Genomic DNA, 17,269 nt, shown 5'->3' with positions numbered 1-17,269 from the left:
AGCCACTTAGGCTACCAGCGAACAGGTTAAAAAAAATTGTTTTTAATATTTATTGCTACGTCAATGTTGAACTAATTCGATGCCGTTTGCAGTTTGACTGGCATTTTCGTGTGTTGCGATGTAATATATACCGTATTGTCGTTAAATTGATTCGGTAGTGTGTCTAGATCATGTTCAAGCATGTTGTGATGTCTTAGGGACGTGGAACGCGAAGGACTGAGAGGTTCAGGCACGCCACTAGCGCCACGTTCGCCCATACCCAACGCAAGCGCCACACCATTCAGGTAAACATTTTAGCCCACTGAGTTTCTCGCCGGATCTTCTCAGTGGGTCGCGTGTCCGATCCAGTGTTAGATTCTGCGAAGCACGGCTCTTACTAGGGTTCGTGTTAGCAGCGTCGTCAGGTTTGAGCCCCGTGAGCTCACCTACTAGTAAAGTTTACGCTGAAATAGCCTCCCAAGGCTATCAGCTTAGGTAGGAAAAAAAAAGTAAACATTGATAGCTACCTCCTTATTCACGACAAGGTATGAAGCATTAGACACTGAACTTTACTGGTGGTAGGACCAGTTGTAAGTCCGCGCGGGTGGGTACCACCACCCTGCCTATTTCTGCCGTGAAGCAGTAATTCGTTTCGGTTTGAAGGGTGGGGCAGCCGTTGTAACTTACTTGAGACCTTAGAACTTATATCTCAACGTGGGTGGTGCATTTACGTTGTGGATGTCTATGGGCTCCAGTAACCACTTAACACCAGGTGGGCTGTGAGCTCGTCCGCCTATCTAAGCTATAAAAAAAAAAGACAAAGACCCGAGACGCGGATATTGAGATTGATGTGCCATTTACCAATAATGTACAAAGTAAATAGAAAATATAAACATCAAAGTCTTTTGCGCTTTTGCACCCCAAATCACTACCATACATTGTCATGTTTCTGTACATAATATGTACATGTTTTATACGTTACAATTGATATAAGATACTTGTTTAAATAATCTCTTGTTTTTTTCTTCTAAAACACAATGTTAGAGACACCTGCATAAATGTTATTAATGTTTATACAACTGCCACAGAATGAGGATAAAAGTTTATTTACCATTCATTTAAACAATTTACCACTAAACGAATTATTATGACACATGCACACTCTAATACACACAAATGCATCGACTCACAATTAACTTACTCTGTTGATATGATGTTATTAATAAGGTTGTTAATGAATAAGGTTATTTTGTTTATTAGTAATGTCAAATAAGAAAACAGGAATTAAATGTTTATGATTAAATAAAATAGTTTATTAAGTTAAGTTAACTGTTGCTGGCATAGCACAGCATATTATTATGCACTGTCTTCAATTTGCCGTTGTAATCTGTATTGTTTATAACAACTTCTAGAATAAGCATCTACGGTAACGCTGTTGATTTACAATGTGGAAATAAATAAATGAATGACTTTCTTTAATGTCTGTTTTTGCGGCAGGACTCCAAGCCCGTTGCCTCCGTCATGGCGTGGTCCGGAATCTCTGCCTCGCAGCACACCGGTGCCACCTTCGCAATTCCAGCCACAACTGGATGGCGAATACAGAACCTATCTGCTGTCGCCTTCTTCCACGCGCACCGATGAGACCATCGATGAGTCTATTCAGAGTCAGGTCAGTCGTATGCATTATATAAAGGTACCCACGAAGTCTCTCAGTGGGTCGTGATTCCGATCGGATGGTAGATTCTGCGAAGCATTGCTCTTGCTAGGGTTAGTGTTAGTAAACCATCCCAGCTTCAACCCCGTGTGCTTGTCTACCAAACCGCACGTAATTGGAATGGCCTTTAGGCTGCCAACGATTAAGTAGAGAAAAAAATTAGTGTCGAAGGACATTCACGGTAGGCAGCGGCTTGGCTCTGTCCCTGGCATTGCCGAAGTCCATGGGCGATGGTAACCACTCACCATCAGGTAGGCCGTATGCTCGTCTGCCTACAATGGGAATAATAATAAAAAACCAATAGCATATTGAACTTTCAACAGACTGTCAATCTCCAATAGTGAAGAAGCACTAATATCGCCTTTTGATTCCCAGCAACACTTCTAAGTCTTACATCTCGGAACCGCATTAGTCGATTTAAAACGTTTCGTCTATATCCCTAATGTTTTCCAACACTTGATTTCCCTGTTACTTTAGGGATTTAGGGACTTTATTAGGGACTTAAAGTATGAAATGGCTTAAATATATTAGCATTTCGCGAGTCGTAGACGTAATTAAAACTACTTTTACGACTTAATCTCGCAGTAAACTACCGTTTTATATCTAGCTCACACTACTCCTACACACAAAAAATCGGTCTAAGCTGCCAGAGACCTCATTACTCAATATTATAAGCTATTTCTATGTGAAAAGAAACGTAAATGTCAAGAAGTAATTTATATAGAAATCTGAAACTTTTTAGCGGGAACGCGAGGAGTGAAGTTGTGAGATTTATGTACATATATATAAGATTGGGCTAGAATAAATGTGAGAATAAATTTAAAATAGTTTTAATGTGGATTATATTGAAAAATTAAACCGCACTTTAAGTACCTAAATATTAAATCTCATCAAAGTATTGTCTCATCAAAGTTATACATTCTGGCCCTGTCGAGGAATATAATTTTTGCTTTTCTAATAATAATTTTAACTCTTAGATACAGGACTCGCCAAGTCTAAGCAAGGTATTTTATTATTACAAGGAACGTTTTTTTCATTAGGTACCAAATTTTTTTTTTTATTGCTTACATGGGTGTACGAGCTCACAGCCCACCTGGTGTTAAGTGGTTACTGGAGCCCATAGACATCCACAACGTAAATGCGCCACCCACCTTGAGATATAAGTTCTAAGGTCTCACGTATAGTTACAACGGCTGCCCCATCCTTCAAACCGAAACGCATTACTGCTTCACGGCAGAAATAGGCAGGGTGGTGGTACCCACCCGCGCAAACTCACAAGAGGTCCTACCACCAGTAAAAAGCCAATTTTGGCTAAAGATCCATTGACAAATCGAAATTGTTTCTCTGAGAACTTCTCCAACATTATTCGCAAGAGTTATCTCTCTATTCTTGATGTGCAAAACCTGAAAAAGTTAAAAAAAAATTCATTGAAGTGACTATGAAACAGATAACTTTTCTGTGACTTAATGATTATCATGAGTAGTACTTAGTGAGTATCATCTTTTCATCACCCATCACAATTTGGTTAAAAATACCTGCTTAATAAACTAAGGAAAGTTCTGTTCTGTTCACCCGAGGTACCTATTCCATGTGGGTTTTTTTTTCATTAACTTTTTCAGGTACTACGATTAAAAAACAATTGAATTCGAGTGCTCTTTTGACTGTAGCAATCTACATTTACGTAGCCACCACATCCAGAGTCAAGTCTAAATCTACTATGTAACTTCAATTACTATCTATACTCTATAGTAATATATAAATCTACAGTGGTTTTTACGGATGTTCCGTTATAACTACTGAACCATCCATCCGATTGATTTGAAACTTGGTATCCATGTAGAAAATACATGTACTTAATGGATAGGCTAATATTTATACAAGTGTTGAACTCCCTAATAATAATGACAATAAATAATACTGTTAATTTTAAATGCCCAGTGAAGCGGACGAGTACGACTAGTATACTATAATAATATGTACTATAACTGTTATTCTTGGCCACATTTTGTAGACAACTTATACCTAATGAATATTGTATAGATTGCAATAGTACTTTTTGTTCATGTGTATGTATTGAACACGCATATCGCATCAAATCAGTTCAATGTAACAATTCGTCAGGCTAACTGCGACCCAAACTACTAATATGCCGTCATATTTAATTTGGTAAGAGGCCAAATGACGGCTACCAGCGTAACCGGCCTATGTTTCGTCACGTTTCTTTTCCGACCTCTTTCCAACGATATATTTACGTTATAAAAATTAGAAAAGGGACATTAACGTTCTTAACGATATGTTTAATAATAATGACAATTTGCTGTAGCATACGTTACTGAAGATACGGACTTTGTATAAAAATATAAATCGTGAAAAAATAATTAGTATATGGCATCATTTAAACGAGTTTTTGAGACTGAGGATTCTTGATGCAATATATAAGTGATTCTCAGTAGTAACTTTCTCAATCTAAAAGCTTCTAAAACTTCTAAAAACTACATGATCTGGCAACAATCAGTAGAAGAAGCAGAAGTCCTGGGAGAGGACTAAAACTATTATTTGGTCGAAGCCGATAGAACTTTTCGTAGTTTGAGATATCGTTGAATCTAAGTAAAACGAATAAGTATTACGTCTATTCTAGATTTTATAGACTTTCTGATAGGCCATACTGTATACAGGTCAGTATTTCTAGCGGTAACCTTGGGGTCTCGGTACATTCGTACAGTATTATCGGCCTAATCCTTGATGTTTTCAGCGAAATAGGTTAACTGAACCTAGCTAAATCGAAACATGACGTATTTTGGAGCGATGCCAACTTTACGATATTCAATTATTAATTAGAACGGCCGACGACACTATCAACATTAGGCTCCGTTATATAGGGTATACCGGTTGGTATGCAGTAATAATTCATCGAAGTTTTAGAACATTCTCGACTGAGTCTAAATTTGCGCAGATTCTGAATCACGAATCGCATTAATAGACGATTGCGGTGGCTTTATTTCTAACTCTGCATACGTTGTCTACGGATAGAACAAATTCCAATTTAAAACGATATTATTTGAAATATACGCCTGCCGATCTGTGTAGAATATGTTAATACGTTTTAAAAACTTATATTTGAACCACAAAACGTGTTATTTGAACCAAAAAATACGAATAACTACAGAAAAATAAACGTAGATAGTAAGTATAATGCAGATAATATTACGAAAACAGAATAAGGTCACTTTAATAATATCAATGTGGCTATAGTTTTTAATTATCACAAATTTGTATTTGAAATTTAAAAACAGAATGTGTTTAAAATTACCAACAGATGATATCGTTGCAAATACATTAGAACTGATCAAACTCAATGTCACACGACAAAATATTGCAAGCTACAACGCAAATACGAAGCAAACAAACAGAATCTGCAAGAGACTTATTATTTGTTAATCGTTATTGTAATTTATTTATTAGTCTTTAGTCCTCAGCAACAAAAAAGTTCCTGTAAATATTATATAAAATGAAACTAAGTATTGGGAACAAATATATTGTTGACTGCAATGCAATGGATACGATTTCTAATTTTAAGTAAATTAACTGCTCATAATATTCAGTAAGAATAAGGCAGCGGTTCCAACAGTTGGGAAGCTTCTATGACATTAACGGTATAAAAGTATTGGTGATTTTCTGTGTGCGTGAAGATATGTCATAGCAATCCTCAATACACAGAGAAGGATAGTTCATTCAAGAGCCAGATAACAAATTACTGAAAGCATTACTTGAAACGGGCTTTGTAACAGTTCAATTAAATGGAAAACATGAACTTTGCTTCAGTGGCATGTGATAAATACAATTTTAAAAATAGAGGACGCCATCATCTCTAAAAATCCTCTGCACACATCACATAGACCATGAGCATAAAGTACGATATAAACAGAGAAAAACTAGACCCAGAGGTGCCGGATGTTTTTAAAAGAATATCACGTTGTTGCATCCAATCACCATTATCAAAGAACATTCTAGATGGGTCTAGATGGGCAAGTGATCTTAAACTATTATCAGAGCTAATTAACAACATGTATATGATGGCACCATCTTTGAAAAATGAGGTCGAAACCTCTAAAACACTTTTATAACGGTGTTCCTCTGCTTCAAATCAGACTACATGATGCCAGTACGAGCCCAAAACACTACTTTGGTGTCGCCAGTACCTACTCAATTAGGAATATGGAGGGCAATAGGGAAAAAAGATGTTTACTACTATTACTACTACTATGGGCCTTTTATAGAGAATTGGTCGCAATTCCAAAGAGTCATTCGAAAATTGTACCTATGTCATCTATCTCATGAATGTCCAGAGTACTTTCCATTCCATTCCATTCCATTCCCTCCACTCCGTGGCAACTACTACTTCCATTACCATTATCATTTTTGGAATGAAACGCTGAAATAAAATCGAATGGAACCGCTGAAACATTATTAAATAAAACCCGCATATTTCAATAAAGTGCGTATTTTCTACTGAATATTATATATTTAGATGCTTCATTTTGTTATTTCGCAAATTTTATTTTACATTTTTAGTTTCGATGCAGTAAATTACAAATGTCTTATGTGGCGCAAGGCTCTGTAACTATTCAGAAGGTTCTCGCCCACTCCGACGACGCCTATTTTCCCGCCATAATTCCAAAATAGAATGCATTGAAATCGCGTTGTTTACTGACGAGGGAACGACTGGAGCCGCAGTACGCGATCGCTCTCTGTTCGATACACGTCCATACCTACAAGTGTAACAATGTCGCTCAACCCCAACTTCTTCCCGAACGGATACCAGGATCCTAAACATCCTGAAGAAGAAGTTGTCAGCAACTGGGTGCGTGTCACTCATTGTGAAATCATTGCATCTTTATAATGTCCACTATTACCATATATAAATACATATTGTTTTTACTAAAAAGCCATAAATACTAATTATTAACATTACACTAAGTGTTAAATGTGAGAATGAGTTGAAGAAATTCGTTATTGAAAAGTTTTCTAATTTTGGAACACTCGAGCCGCGCGTAGTGTTACAAAATATGTGATGTAATAACTCGTCATATTAACGATGTAATTTTCCTGAAAATTGTTTGTAAGTAATAAAATAATATAGCTTCCGGAAGAACACATACATAATATCTTAGTGTTATACTATGGCCTTTCAATTTATAAAATAAACAAAAGATTAACCATTACTCAGTATTTTGAGTTATTTTAATTATGGCGCGAAACAATCCCTCAATTATTGAGCATAAATATATTTTCTGATTTATCCGGTACCATATTACAATTACATTATAATTATTTGGTCTGGAAACTCTCGAATACTCTAATCTATTTTCATCTCACATCTCTCTTACGAAAACCACTGTAAATCATTTCCTCTGTGCTTTCTGGGTCATAATGTCCAATCCACTAGTTTTTGTATTCATTACTTGCTAAATTTATATGCCTCGCTTAAAGAAGAAAAGCACACATTGCAATATGTTATCTATGGTTCATCCATGGACTTATGATCCCTCGCTTCAGTAGTTATATTACAGCAAACAGATTACCTAATTGTACTCAAGATTAAATTATTGTTTTTTGATTATATTTTAAAATGTTTTTGGTTGGTCTGTTTCGAGGGTTAGTAGTAATATTGGATTTGATTTTAAGTAATAATATTCTAGGAACATTACTTTGCCAAACCGCCAAACGTTTTTTTATTTGAAAATTGGTTTTCAACAATTGGTTATTTAATTGCATAAGACGTCATTAATATAATTATTATCTTCCTTTTAACATTAAACGAAAATTATAAAACTAATCGTTTCGGTTCTCAATTCCTTGAAAGAGAACTCAACCAATGCTCCAATAATAATATACTAGAATTATTATTGCTCTTATTGATCATACCACATCTTCATGATATACAATCGCCAGCCCGACAGCTATTTTCGCATCAATGTCACACCGCTAAAATTTTTACACCCACATGATTTTTCGGCGTGGATAACGTGTATGGATGTAATGCAAACTTGCCAAGATATTCGGCCGTAATAGCAGATTAATCATGCATCAAATTATATTGATCTCATTGTACGTGCACATTGTAATGCGAACAAAAGCGTCATCGATATGGCCACTGTTATTGGACGTCGATGTGATTAATTCCACCGGAATAAATAACTAAACTAATTGTATGATGCATCATCATTGAATAATGATTAAGATGTTTAATAAATAGAATTACTATTTTGCGTAGCTTTGGTCAATTTATGAATGCGTACTCTTGTTTTTTTCTTTATTTATCAGCAACTAGATGATGACCGAGCCGCGCTCGGTTTTTTTTTTGATATCGCCATCTTGTTGTGTCTTTAAAGCAGTTAGTTGCCCTCAATTAAGAAAAATAGTATTATTATTCGCCAATAGATGTCGGGAAGAGTTTATTATTGAAAACACGAATAAAACGACATTTTCTGAAAATAAATCGTAGCTAGATCGATTTATCGCCCCCGAAATCCCCTGTACCTATACTAAATTTTATGAAAATCGTTGGAGCCGTTTCCGAGATTCAGATTATATACAAGAATTGCTCGTTTAAAGGTATAAGATAAGATTTCTTGCGCTGTGGATGTACCTTTAAATACCCAATCTGTAAAATCAATTATCTCTTAATAAAAAATGATTGATTTCTAAAACATATGCTCTAATTTCCCAATCAAAACCTTAAATTGGTCGTAACTCTCGCATTTTCTCAATAAAATCAAATCAAAACGTTTTAAACTAAACTATTTGGAAATTAATGAGTTAGCCATTAACGTGTGAAGAACACGAGAAATTCTTATTTGCAAATTATTATTGGAAGCGGATGAACGTTGCGTCACCGTCCAAATACTTAGTTGACGTATTGTAAACAGACGCAAATAAAATGCTTTTTTTTTCGATTTTTTTTTATTGCCCTTGTAGGCAGACGAGCATACGGTCCACCTGATGGTGAGTGGTTACCGTCGCCCATGGACTTCAGCAATACCAGGGGCAGAGCCAAGCCGCTGCCTACCGCTTAATACTCTCCACAAGCCTCGTTTGAAGAAGGACATGTCATAGCGCTCGGGAAACACCATTGAGCCGGGAAACACCGGGGAGCTCATTCCATAGCCGGATGGTACGTGGCAAAAAAGATCTTTGGAAACGCACTGTGGATGACCGCAGTGGCTCCAGGTAGTATGGGTGAACTCTACTCCGGTGGCGGGCGGTGCGATGGTAAAAACGAAATGCCGGTATCATCTCGAACAATTCCTCAGAGAGACCTTATTACAAGCCATCAGTGAATACTGTTTATAATTGACAAAATATGACTTTGTTTTACAACAGTGTCTATCGTAAATGTTTAGAAACGAAAAAAGTTTCCATTCTGTGGCCTAAATTCGAAGAACGGAATAAAGCAGCGCACAAATGATAACCCAATTGCAACATTGGATATTTAAAAATATCTCAGTTGCGTTACGTCTTTTCTTTGCGTGCTACATTAAAAAAATGAATATGATTCGTTCATTTCATAATTTATTTAACTACATTGATAAATAAAAAAATCTTACATGGTGGCAGCAGATGCTCATAGACAACAATACTTGAATACCGTTAAACACCTTGATGCGTAAGGTTAACTTAAAATGCATTCAATAATTTGCCCTTTTCATCCCTTATGCTTCTGGTTTTAATTCCTTTTTTGATTTGCAATCACACGAGTTGTCAATATACTAAACAACTCAAACTCCGAATGGAAATATGAAATGACTATGACCAAATGAATTAGACTGGATCTTGCGAGCGAATAGAGATTATTGTATTTAAATACATACATACATACATACATAGCCAATAAGTTTTCATGAACAACTTCCATGATGGAAAGGCATCGTGCATTGAAGATGAAATGGGCAAAAGTAACGCGAAGAAAACGAAGGCACAGACAGGTATCTTACCATACCATACCGTTTCCTACCTATTTCTGCTGCGAAGCCGATATACATTCCGATTTGAAAGATGCATACCAGTAATACAATACAAATAGGACTTCGCCGACTACAATACAAATGGGAGTCGCTGAGTGGCGGCGTTAAGACTTTGATGCCACTGAAGGAGTCCGTAACTATTTAACTCCAGATAGGCCTAGAGCTAGTTTGTCCATCAAAAGCCCAAAAAGGATATTCAAGTAAAGATGTTTTCACGAAATAATTAAAAAAGTTACACTTTGTACTTTAAATATATTGATAGATAAAATTTTAGGCTTACCACATACGCACAGAAAAAATATTTATAGAAAAGATTTTGCTAACTTATTATTGAATAGATTAGTCATGGCAATTCTCAGCAACACAAACGTACGTAGTCAGTTGTTAACAATAGCAATAAAATCGTTGTTTTAAATTTACTGTTGTTTTACGACGCAATGTACATAGCACGTTCCGCGAGAAACATTTGGCTGATTTTCATGATCAAATAGCGCTCTTGACCCAACACCAAGAAAAACTTTATTTTCAAACTTCAAGCTCGATCTCCCTTTTCATTCCTGTTGTTTAAAAGCTAATCTTGATACAAATGTCTGTACAAATTCGGTGTTGAAATTATCTACGTTCCACAAAATCAGTGCCTTCATAATTATTCGAAATAAGTGAAATTAAAATATTGATCCTCACGATTAACAAACAGTCCTCCTCCTCATCCAATGTAATGCCTAATCAACAACTTTACTCAACAAAATAAGATAAAGCTTAGTTCAATTTACATGTCAATGTCCAAGTTTTGAATGTTAATTCTATCAATTCGGACTTTAGAAAATCGCCTTGACCCGAAATTTTGCTGACGAAATTCGAGTGTCTTAATTGCTTGAGTGGTTTGACTAATAGTTTGGTGACAAACTGCGACCCTTAATATTATTTCTGTCGAATACCTAACGTCTGCTCTATCCAACCAACGTATATATTTCGCTACAATATTCCGAAATACAAGTTTATCGACATTTTTATCCGGACAGCTAACCTCAGATATCTAATTTTATCTTTGTACAAATCGGTGGACAAATCGAAATTAAAATTCAAAGTTAAAAAATACATATAATTGAATAAAAACGAAAACAACAATTATTATTAAAATACCAGCGAACAATCGGAAAGTCTCTGTAATCTGTTTGATAATGCGATAGTTTCGCTTAAGCGAATACATTCAAGTGTAATTGAGTAAATATACATTCAAGATTTCCAAAGGTTACGTTCTGAATATTTTAAGAAAATGGTTTAAAAGATTAAACTTATTTAGATATATTCTATTAGTAGATCAAGCAAATAACAGACCACGGTTACAATAATTTAAGTCAGTTTATTATAATACTTTATTTGAAACCTTTACTGTGCAGCCATATGTTTAAAGTACTGGCGATCTCCTTAAAAACGTTCCATCATTGGTCATGTCAATTATTATTCGATTTTTTTAATTTAGGGGCATTATCTGCTTATTATTATTTATTCTATTATTGTCATTATTATTCACAAAGGCTGAAAAGCTCCAATTCCCATGCGGTGTTAAGCGAAGCCTAACCATAGTTTATAGCGGGTAACCTTCTAATTTACGAGTGTAGTAAAAGAAAATTCAAGATAATGCCTCTCGGTATTCCAATGCAATGAATGATAAAGTTAAACAGATGAAAACTGGAGATTAATCACACATTTACTTTAATCATATTGCAACGGAAGACGAATCGCACTCTATAGTTGTCGTGGACAATAAGGATTTTTCAATCAAAAAATCTTTTTAGTCAAAAGCATAAAATTGTTTAAATGCAGGTGCTTCGCAAATATAGCCGATGCATGAAAAACAAGAATGTTATTTTTTTTTGCTTTAAATGAAAAAGTTTAGTTTACTTCTGTGTTTGTCAACAGCCGTACCGCACCACTCCTCTCGTGCTCCCGGGAGCTAAGGTCCGAAGGGAGCCTGGCCCCACAGAGAGTTACCTGCGTCATCACCCCAACCCAGCAATGAGGGCACCTCCTAACCACGACTACCGTGATACCCTTATGAAACAAAAGGTACGTTCAAAGACTAAGTAAAATTTATATTATTTCAATGTAATCGTTAACTTTTTATGTTATTTACTGCATAGACGTGTAAATGAGCTGATGGCCCACCTATATTAAGTGGTTGAGGATATTAATGTACCAATGTGAATGCCATACCAGTGTACCAATATGAGCGACCTTTAGCCTTTAGATGGGAGACATGATTCAAACCTTTTTTTGGAAGGAAGTATCACTGATGACCCGGAGACCTTGCTAGTTTCACCAGGACAAATGGGCGAAGCACGCGATCCTAGTCATGCGGGATTACAATACTGTTTACCACCCACTTTAACTTTCAGAACAATCAGTTATAATATTAATGAATAAAAATTACTTTCAAATAGATTAAATCGATATTTTGAACTGTAAAATAATATATATTACCATAATGTACTTATTGATAAATGCTGTGGTGATTTAATGTACAGCCATCTTAGCAGCTTTCTTTTCGCTTATAAAGGATTCATTTTGATTGAGCTCACAAGCACATATTATAATCCATACACTAGTAGTTATTTTGCACAGATACATCACTAACAATACAACATTTTAATATAACGGCACACAATCCACTATTTACGAGTTAGTTTTAAATGCAACATCTCTATCGAAATGTGGGGTTTTTTTTCGTTCTCATCATGTGCAGAACCGAAAATCGCGAAGTTTCACCAAAGTAAAATCCTGTGATATATGCAATGATCATAATCTATAGAGGACTTCACAAAACAAAAAAAGTTTTTTTCTTCTTCAAGAACATACATATACATTAACGAATACTAATTCGTTTGAAACCGTGCCAAACAGCTGTAGGCAGTTATTTTTTTAACGTCAAAATCATTTACCCTCACATTGATGTTGCTAACTAGTTCCACTGTCCAGTCTTAGAGTTATGAATATTTAAAAAAGTAACAAAATACGCGTTTTATAGAAAATCCAACAAAATTTTTTTGATATTTTTTTTGTTTTTTCAAACTATTATTTATTTTTCATTTTTTAATTGAATTTCAATTTTTTCAATATTTTTTTCTTTTTTTTTTAAATATTGTTATCGGTCCTTAATAAGTATACCAAATTTCGAGTTAATCTGACGTTTTGAAGGGGGTCAAAATCATGTTCAAAGATTCCGTTACAAACATACATACGTCTGAAGCTAATAAAAAGCGTATTAATAACTAAGATTTATTGGGTTCATTATTTGTTTTGTAAACTTGATTTAAGGGCAGTATACATGTGATATTTTTGAAAAAAACTCAGGTGGCAGAGTCGGTGCTGCAGCGAGTGGTTGGCGAAGAGGCACCTAAGGTTGTTTCATCAAAATGTTTGATAAAATCAGCTTCGAGCATGTACCGTTACAAACTTCTTTTACGAAGCCGGTCGTCACTTCATTCGGCTATTATTATTATTATTATTTCATCTATATTTGTATTAATCTGGTCCTTAAGTTGTATTCGATGTTAAAACCACTTTAAATACTCCGCGAGATGGTGTCGAGAGCATGTCGTTACATACATTTTCATATATAATATGATTGCGCTTCTAAATGACGGCACATATCTATTTCGGATCTTCACCGCCTTGAATTTCGAGAATGTTTGAATGTTTGAACTCAATGTTTCATTCAGCTAACACTTAATTTAGCCGCCGAAATCTAATTGCTCCATACATGTAAGCAGTTTTTAATGAATTTCTCATTGTTTCTAAACTATCTTCCAAGGAGCTAATCATTAGTAAATCGTCTCATAATAACATTGTTTCCAGGTGTTGCACAAGCAATTCAACTCTCCAATCAATCTATACTCGGAACAGAACATTGCAAACTCTATCAGGCAGCAAACTTCGCCTCTGCCGTGAGTATCACAAATATTTATTTATGAGCTTACGTTCCGAGCAAACGGTTTCGGTAGGCAGAGGCTTGGCTCTGCCCCTGGCATTACTGAAGTCCATGGGCGACGGTAACCACTCACCATCAGGTGGGCCGTATGCTCGTCTGCCTACAAGGACAATAAAAAAAAACGAACTCTTGATACACATAATGGTATCCGAAAACTGAAGCTGTACATGTTTTCCCACAAACTCCAATGTCAAGTATATTATAGTCTCAGCGTGTCAGTCAGTCTGTAAGGTCGCACATTTCTTGGCACTGGGTTTTAACAACATGGACGTATGCCAGACTAAGCGGTCGGATCCATGAAAATATTCCAATTGGACCCGATTCTGTATGGACAATATTTACTGTAAATACAAAATTCCAAAAAGAAAAATCCTAAGCTTTATCGCAATACGCTAATAAAGGTGATTCTGCAAAACATTGGATTCGTCGTCACACAGATTATATTAACTGTGTGCTTAGTGCGAGTTTTTTAACGTTCCCGATAGCGTAAAAGTGAGCTGATATTTGTATGGAATGGGATTGTTTGTGTACGTTTGCCGCTAGGGGCGCTGTTCCAACTGCATACAAAATTGGCTTAACTTTTACCCTATCGAGAACGTTAAGAAACTCGCACTAAGCACACCGTACATTGTTCGAATCATGGAGTAAACATTCAGCCAATAATAAAGTGTTTGTTTGGTCATTTAGAACTAACGGCCATTACGGACGGCCGCACGTTGTCAAGAGGCAAGTCTTTTACTAGAAACGCCACAATGCAACAGTCGACGCACATCCTTATTGACGCATTAATGCTTTTATCAATTTATTACGCTATCTTTCGAATCTTGCAAACTATTTATCTGTTTCACGCCAAGCTATCTGTGTCTTTTTACGAGCATGAACACGTCGTCGATCTGTTAGCAGAAGATCTAGAACCCGCTCCGCAGACGCGCTAAAACAACGAACGCGCTATGGAACGGTGTTTATTTCACAAAAAAAAATTAATAGTTCATAAGTTTAAATTAATAAAGTAATCGATTTATTTATCAAAAAAATAATTAAGTTTAAGACTTATTCTACATGATTAATGTTAGTATTTTTATCGACCTGTCCTTCCTCAAACACAAACACGACTAAACGTGTAAACGCGTGCATTAACCGCTTCCGCGTCCCCCGCTAACTAAACGTCCTGCGGTGTCGAGTCTAATGTTTTCTGTCGTTATGATTGCGTCGCGCCCGCTAACCGACTAAATACTAACCTGCCCTCGTCCGCGTCCGCGCCCGCCACCGCACCGCAGCCCCAGGCCGGCCGCGCAGTACGACCCCGCCAAGTCCGAGACGTACCGCGCGCTGCAGGAGGACGGCCTGCCCGACGCCGCCACCGAGCTCTCCGCGCCCGTCGCCACCAAGGTCTTCACAGCGCCGACCAGCAAGGTAATCTACTCTAATCTCAAGGGCGTTCCAGGTTCCAGGCTTAGATGAGTGGACGAGCTCACAGCCCACCTGGTGTTAAGCGGTTACGAGAGCCCATAGACATCCACAACGTAAACGCGCTACCCACCTTGAGATATAAGTTCTAAGGTCTCAGTATAGTTACGACGGCTGCCGCACCCTTCAACGGCAGAAATAGGCAGGGTGGTGGTACCTATCCGTGCGGACTCATAAGAGGTCCTACCAACAGTAACATTTTTAAACTTAAAACAATATAATTGGTCAGTAACTAAAGAGTAAATAAATCATTTTTTGTCGTTGTGATGTTTGTGCAAAATTATATTAAAAGATTCCGTTACATAGAGAAAGATCCGCCAACAAAAAAGAAACAGATTAAAAATGATTTTTGATTTCGAAAAACTAACAATACAAATAAATTTATTAATCCATTCGACCTTCTGATATAACTCAGAAACTTTTCAGAACGATCCGTGGAGGTGGTTATCTAGTAACAAAAAGTACCCAAATTGTGATCGTATGACGTCACGACTTTAAGGTCAAGCCTGCCGGATAACAATACTAACACACGAGTTCGTGGGTTCGACTCTGGCCGGTTCAGTCATCAGTGGGTCGCTTTTCGATGCTGTAGTAGATTCAGCGAAGCATTTCTCTTGTTAGGGCTAGTGTTAGCAAATTCTCTAAGGTTGAGCCCTTGAACTTACCTTCCAGTTCACGAGGAGTTGTAATAAGCTCTTCTCTAGTACACCTATAAAATTTCAGAGGTACGTATATGATTTTTAATTACTGTTTATTTCAGAGGCCAGCGCCTACACCGAAACCGACGAAGCAGTCCGACGCGAAACCGAAAGGAAAACAAACGACCTTCGTAAGAGAAATTCTTTTTTTTTTATCTCTACTTCAATTTCAGACATCCACGATCTCAATATTCCAAATTTAATTCTGTCGTTTCTAACCTAAGCATTTCTTGATATGTAAGCTTCCTTTGGAAAGATTGTTTTAAAATTCTAACTCATAGTGAATTGACATATTTGAACAAACCTGTAGAAGTATCATAATTTTAACAAACTCAAAAATATCAATAATATGAAATTAAAACAAGACAATTTAATCACCAGTTTTACTAATGATCTCAATTATTGTTTTCGTGCATCTGTGTCATTTACCTTCTTTTCTTAAATTGTTATTTTACCTCTATGAAACATTAATAAATACGTGACTTACCATCAAAATCTTGTTTCATACATTTACCACGCTACAATAATTCGCACTAATTTTGTTTTTTTTATTGCCCCTGTAGGCAGATGAGCATACGGCCCACCTGATGGTGAGTGGTTACCGTCGCCCATGGACTTCAGCAATGCCAGGAACAGAGCCAAGCCGCTGCCTACCGCTTAATACTCTAAATAAATATAATTGTAATTATTATATAATTTAATTCTTAAATTATGATGTTTTATGTTTTAGGTAAATTCGCTACACGAAGAACACATTCAACAGTCGAATTCATTCAAACGTCTCATGTTCAATGTACTTGGGGACACCGAATTCTAAAGATGCGACGCGTGACCTCCTTCAGCGCACTAACGACTGCTCGATGTTCCTAATTATGCGGCAATAATACCATTAACCACCATAGTGCAGTTTTAGTAGCCTTGTCACACAACTCATGGAACTCATGTGTTGCTAGTTGACAAAAAAAACGGTCTTGCCATCATCTTAAAATTTAAATAACCGGGGATAGGACGGTTACTGGAATTTTAATTAAAAAAAAAATAAGACTAACATTTTTAATTTTAGATAAAGCTATTTTAATTGTCTTGGCAGTGTGAAATATTTATTATTTTCGGTGGTTTTAATCGTTTCTAATACTCGAGTATTAGTGATATAATTTATTATTTACATTAAGTAGAAGTATGACGTTTAAAACTAAGTGTTGAGTTTTCTGTTTTGTACAGGAAAATTACCATTATTTATGTATAATTTAAGAAATGTTGAGTGTACAGTCTAGTCACGGCGACCAGAGCTCCGGTCGTATCTCACGAAAATATATAACGATCATTCTTAAATAAATTATTTTTATTTAGTTACTGTGTTATTTATTTCTGTCGTATACGGGAAATTAAAAAATAA

At 36.2% G+C, this 17,269-nt stretch overlaps 1 protein-coding gene across 8 annotated transcripts in view; it reads left to right on the top strand.

The window, feature by feature from the left end:
- Zasp66 (PDZ_signaling and DUF4749 domain-containing protein Zasp66) overlaps positions 1 to 17,222 on the top strand; it is a 30,583-nt gene extending 13,361 nt beyond the window's left edge. For 3 of the 8 annotated variants that reach the window (XM_089737133.1, XM_089737132.1, XM_028184805.2), the window contains 9 exons: positions 198 to 284; positions 1,477 to 1,648; positions 11,641 to 11,787; positions 13,072 to 13,119; positions 13,576 to 13,664; positions 14,396 to 14,434; positions 14,986 to 15,121; positions 15,936 to 16,004; positions 16,604 to 17,222. In XM_089737133.1, the coding sequence (XP_089593259.1) occupies positions 198 to 284; positions 1,477 to 1,648; positions 11,641 to 11,787; positions 13,072 to 13,119; positions 13,576 to 13,664; positions 14,396 to 14,434; positions 14,986 to 15,121; positions 15,936 to 16,004; positions 16,604 to 16,690 (874 nt within the window). In that variant the 3' untranslated portion in view covers positions 16,691 to 17,222. The remainder of the gene's footprint in view (positions 1 to 197; positions 285 to 1,476; positions 1,649 to 11,640; positions 11,788 to 13,071; positions 13,120 to 13,575; positions 13,665 to 14,395; positions 14,435 to 14,985; positions 15,122 to 15,935; positions 16,005 to 16,603) is intronic. The other 5 variants (XM_089737136.1, XM_028184810.2, XM_028184811.2 and 2 more) reach the window with 4 other exon arrangements.
- Positions 17,223 to 17,269: the final 47 nt, after the last annotated feature.

The sequence above is a fragment of the Bombyx mandarina genome, chromosome 22 (assembly GCF_030267445.1).
Source record: "Bombyx mandarina strain Sakado chromosome 22, ASM3026744v2".
Taxonomy (NCBI): domain Eukaryota; kingdom Metazoa; phylum Arthropoda; class Insecta; order Lepidoptera; family Bombycidae; genus Bombyx; species Bombyx mandarina.
The sequence above is the reverse complement of the archived record's forward strand: the minus strand, read 5'-3'. Positions and strand labels throughout refer to the sequence as shown.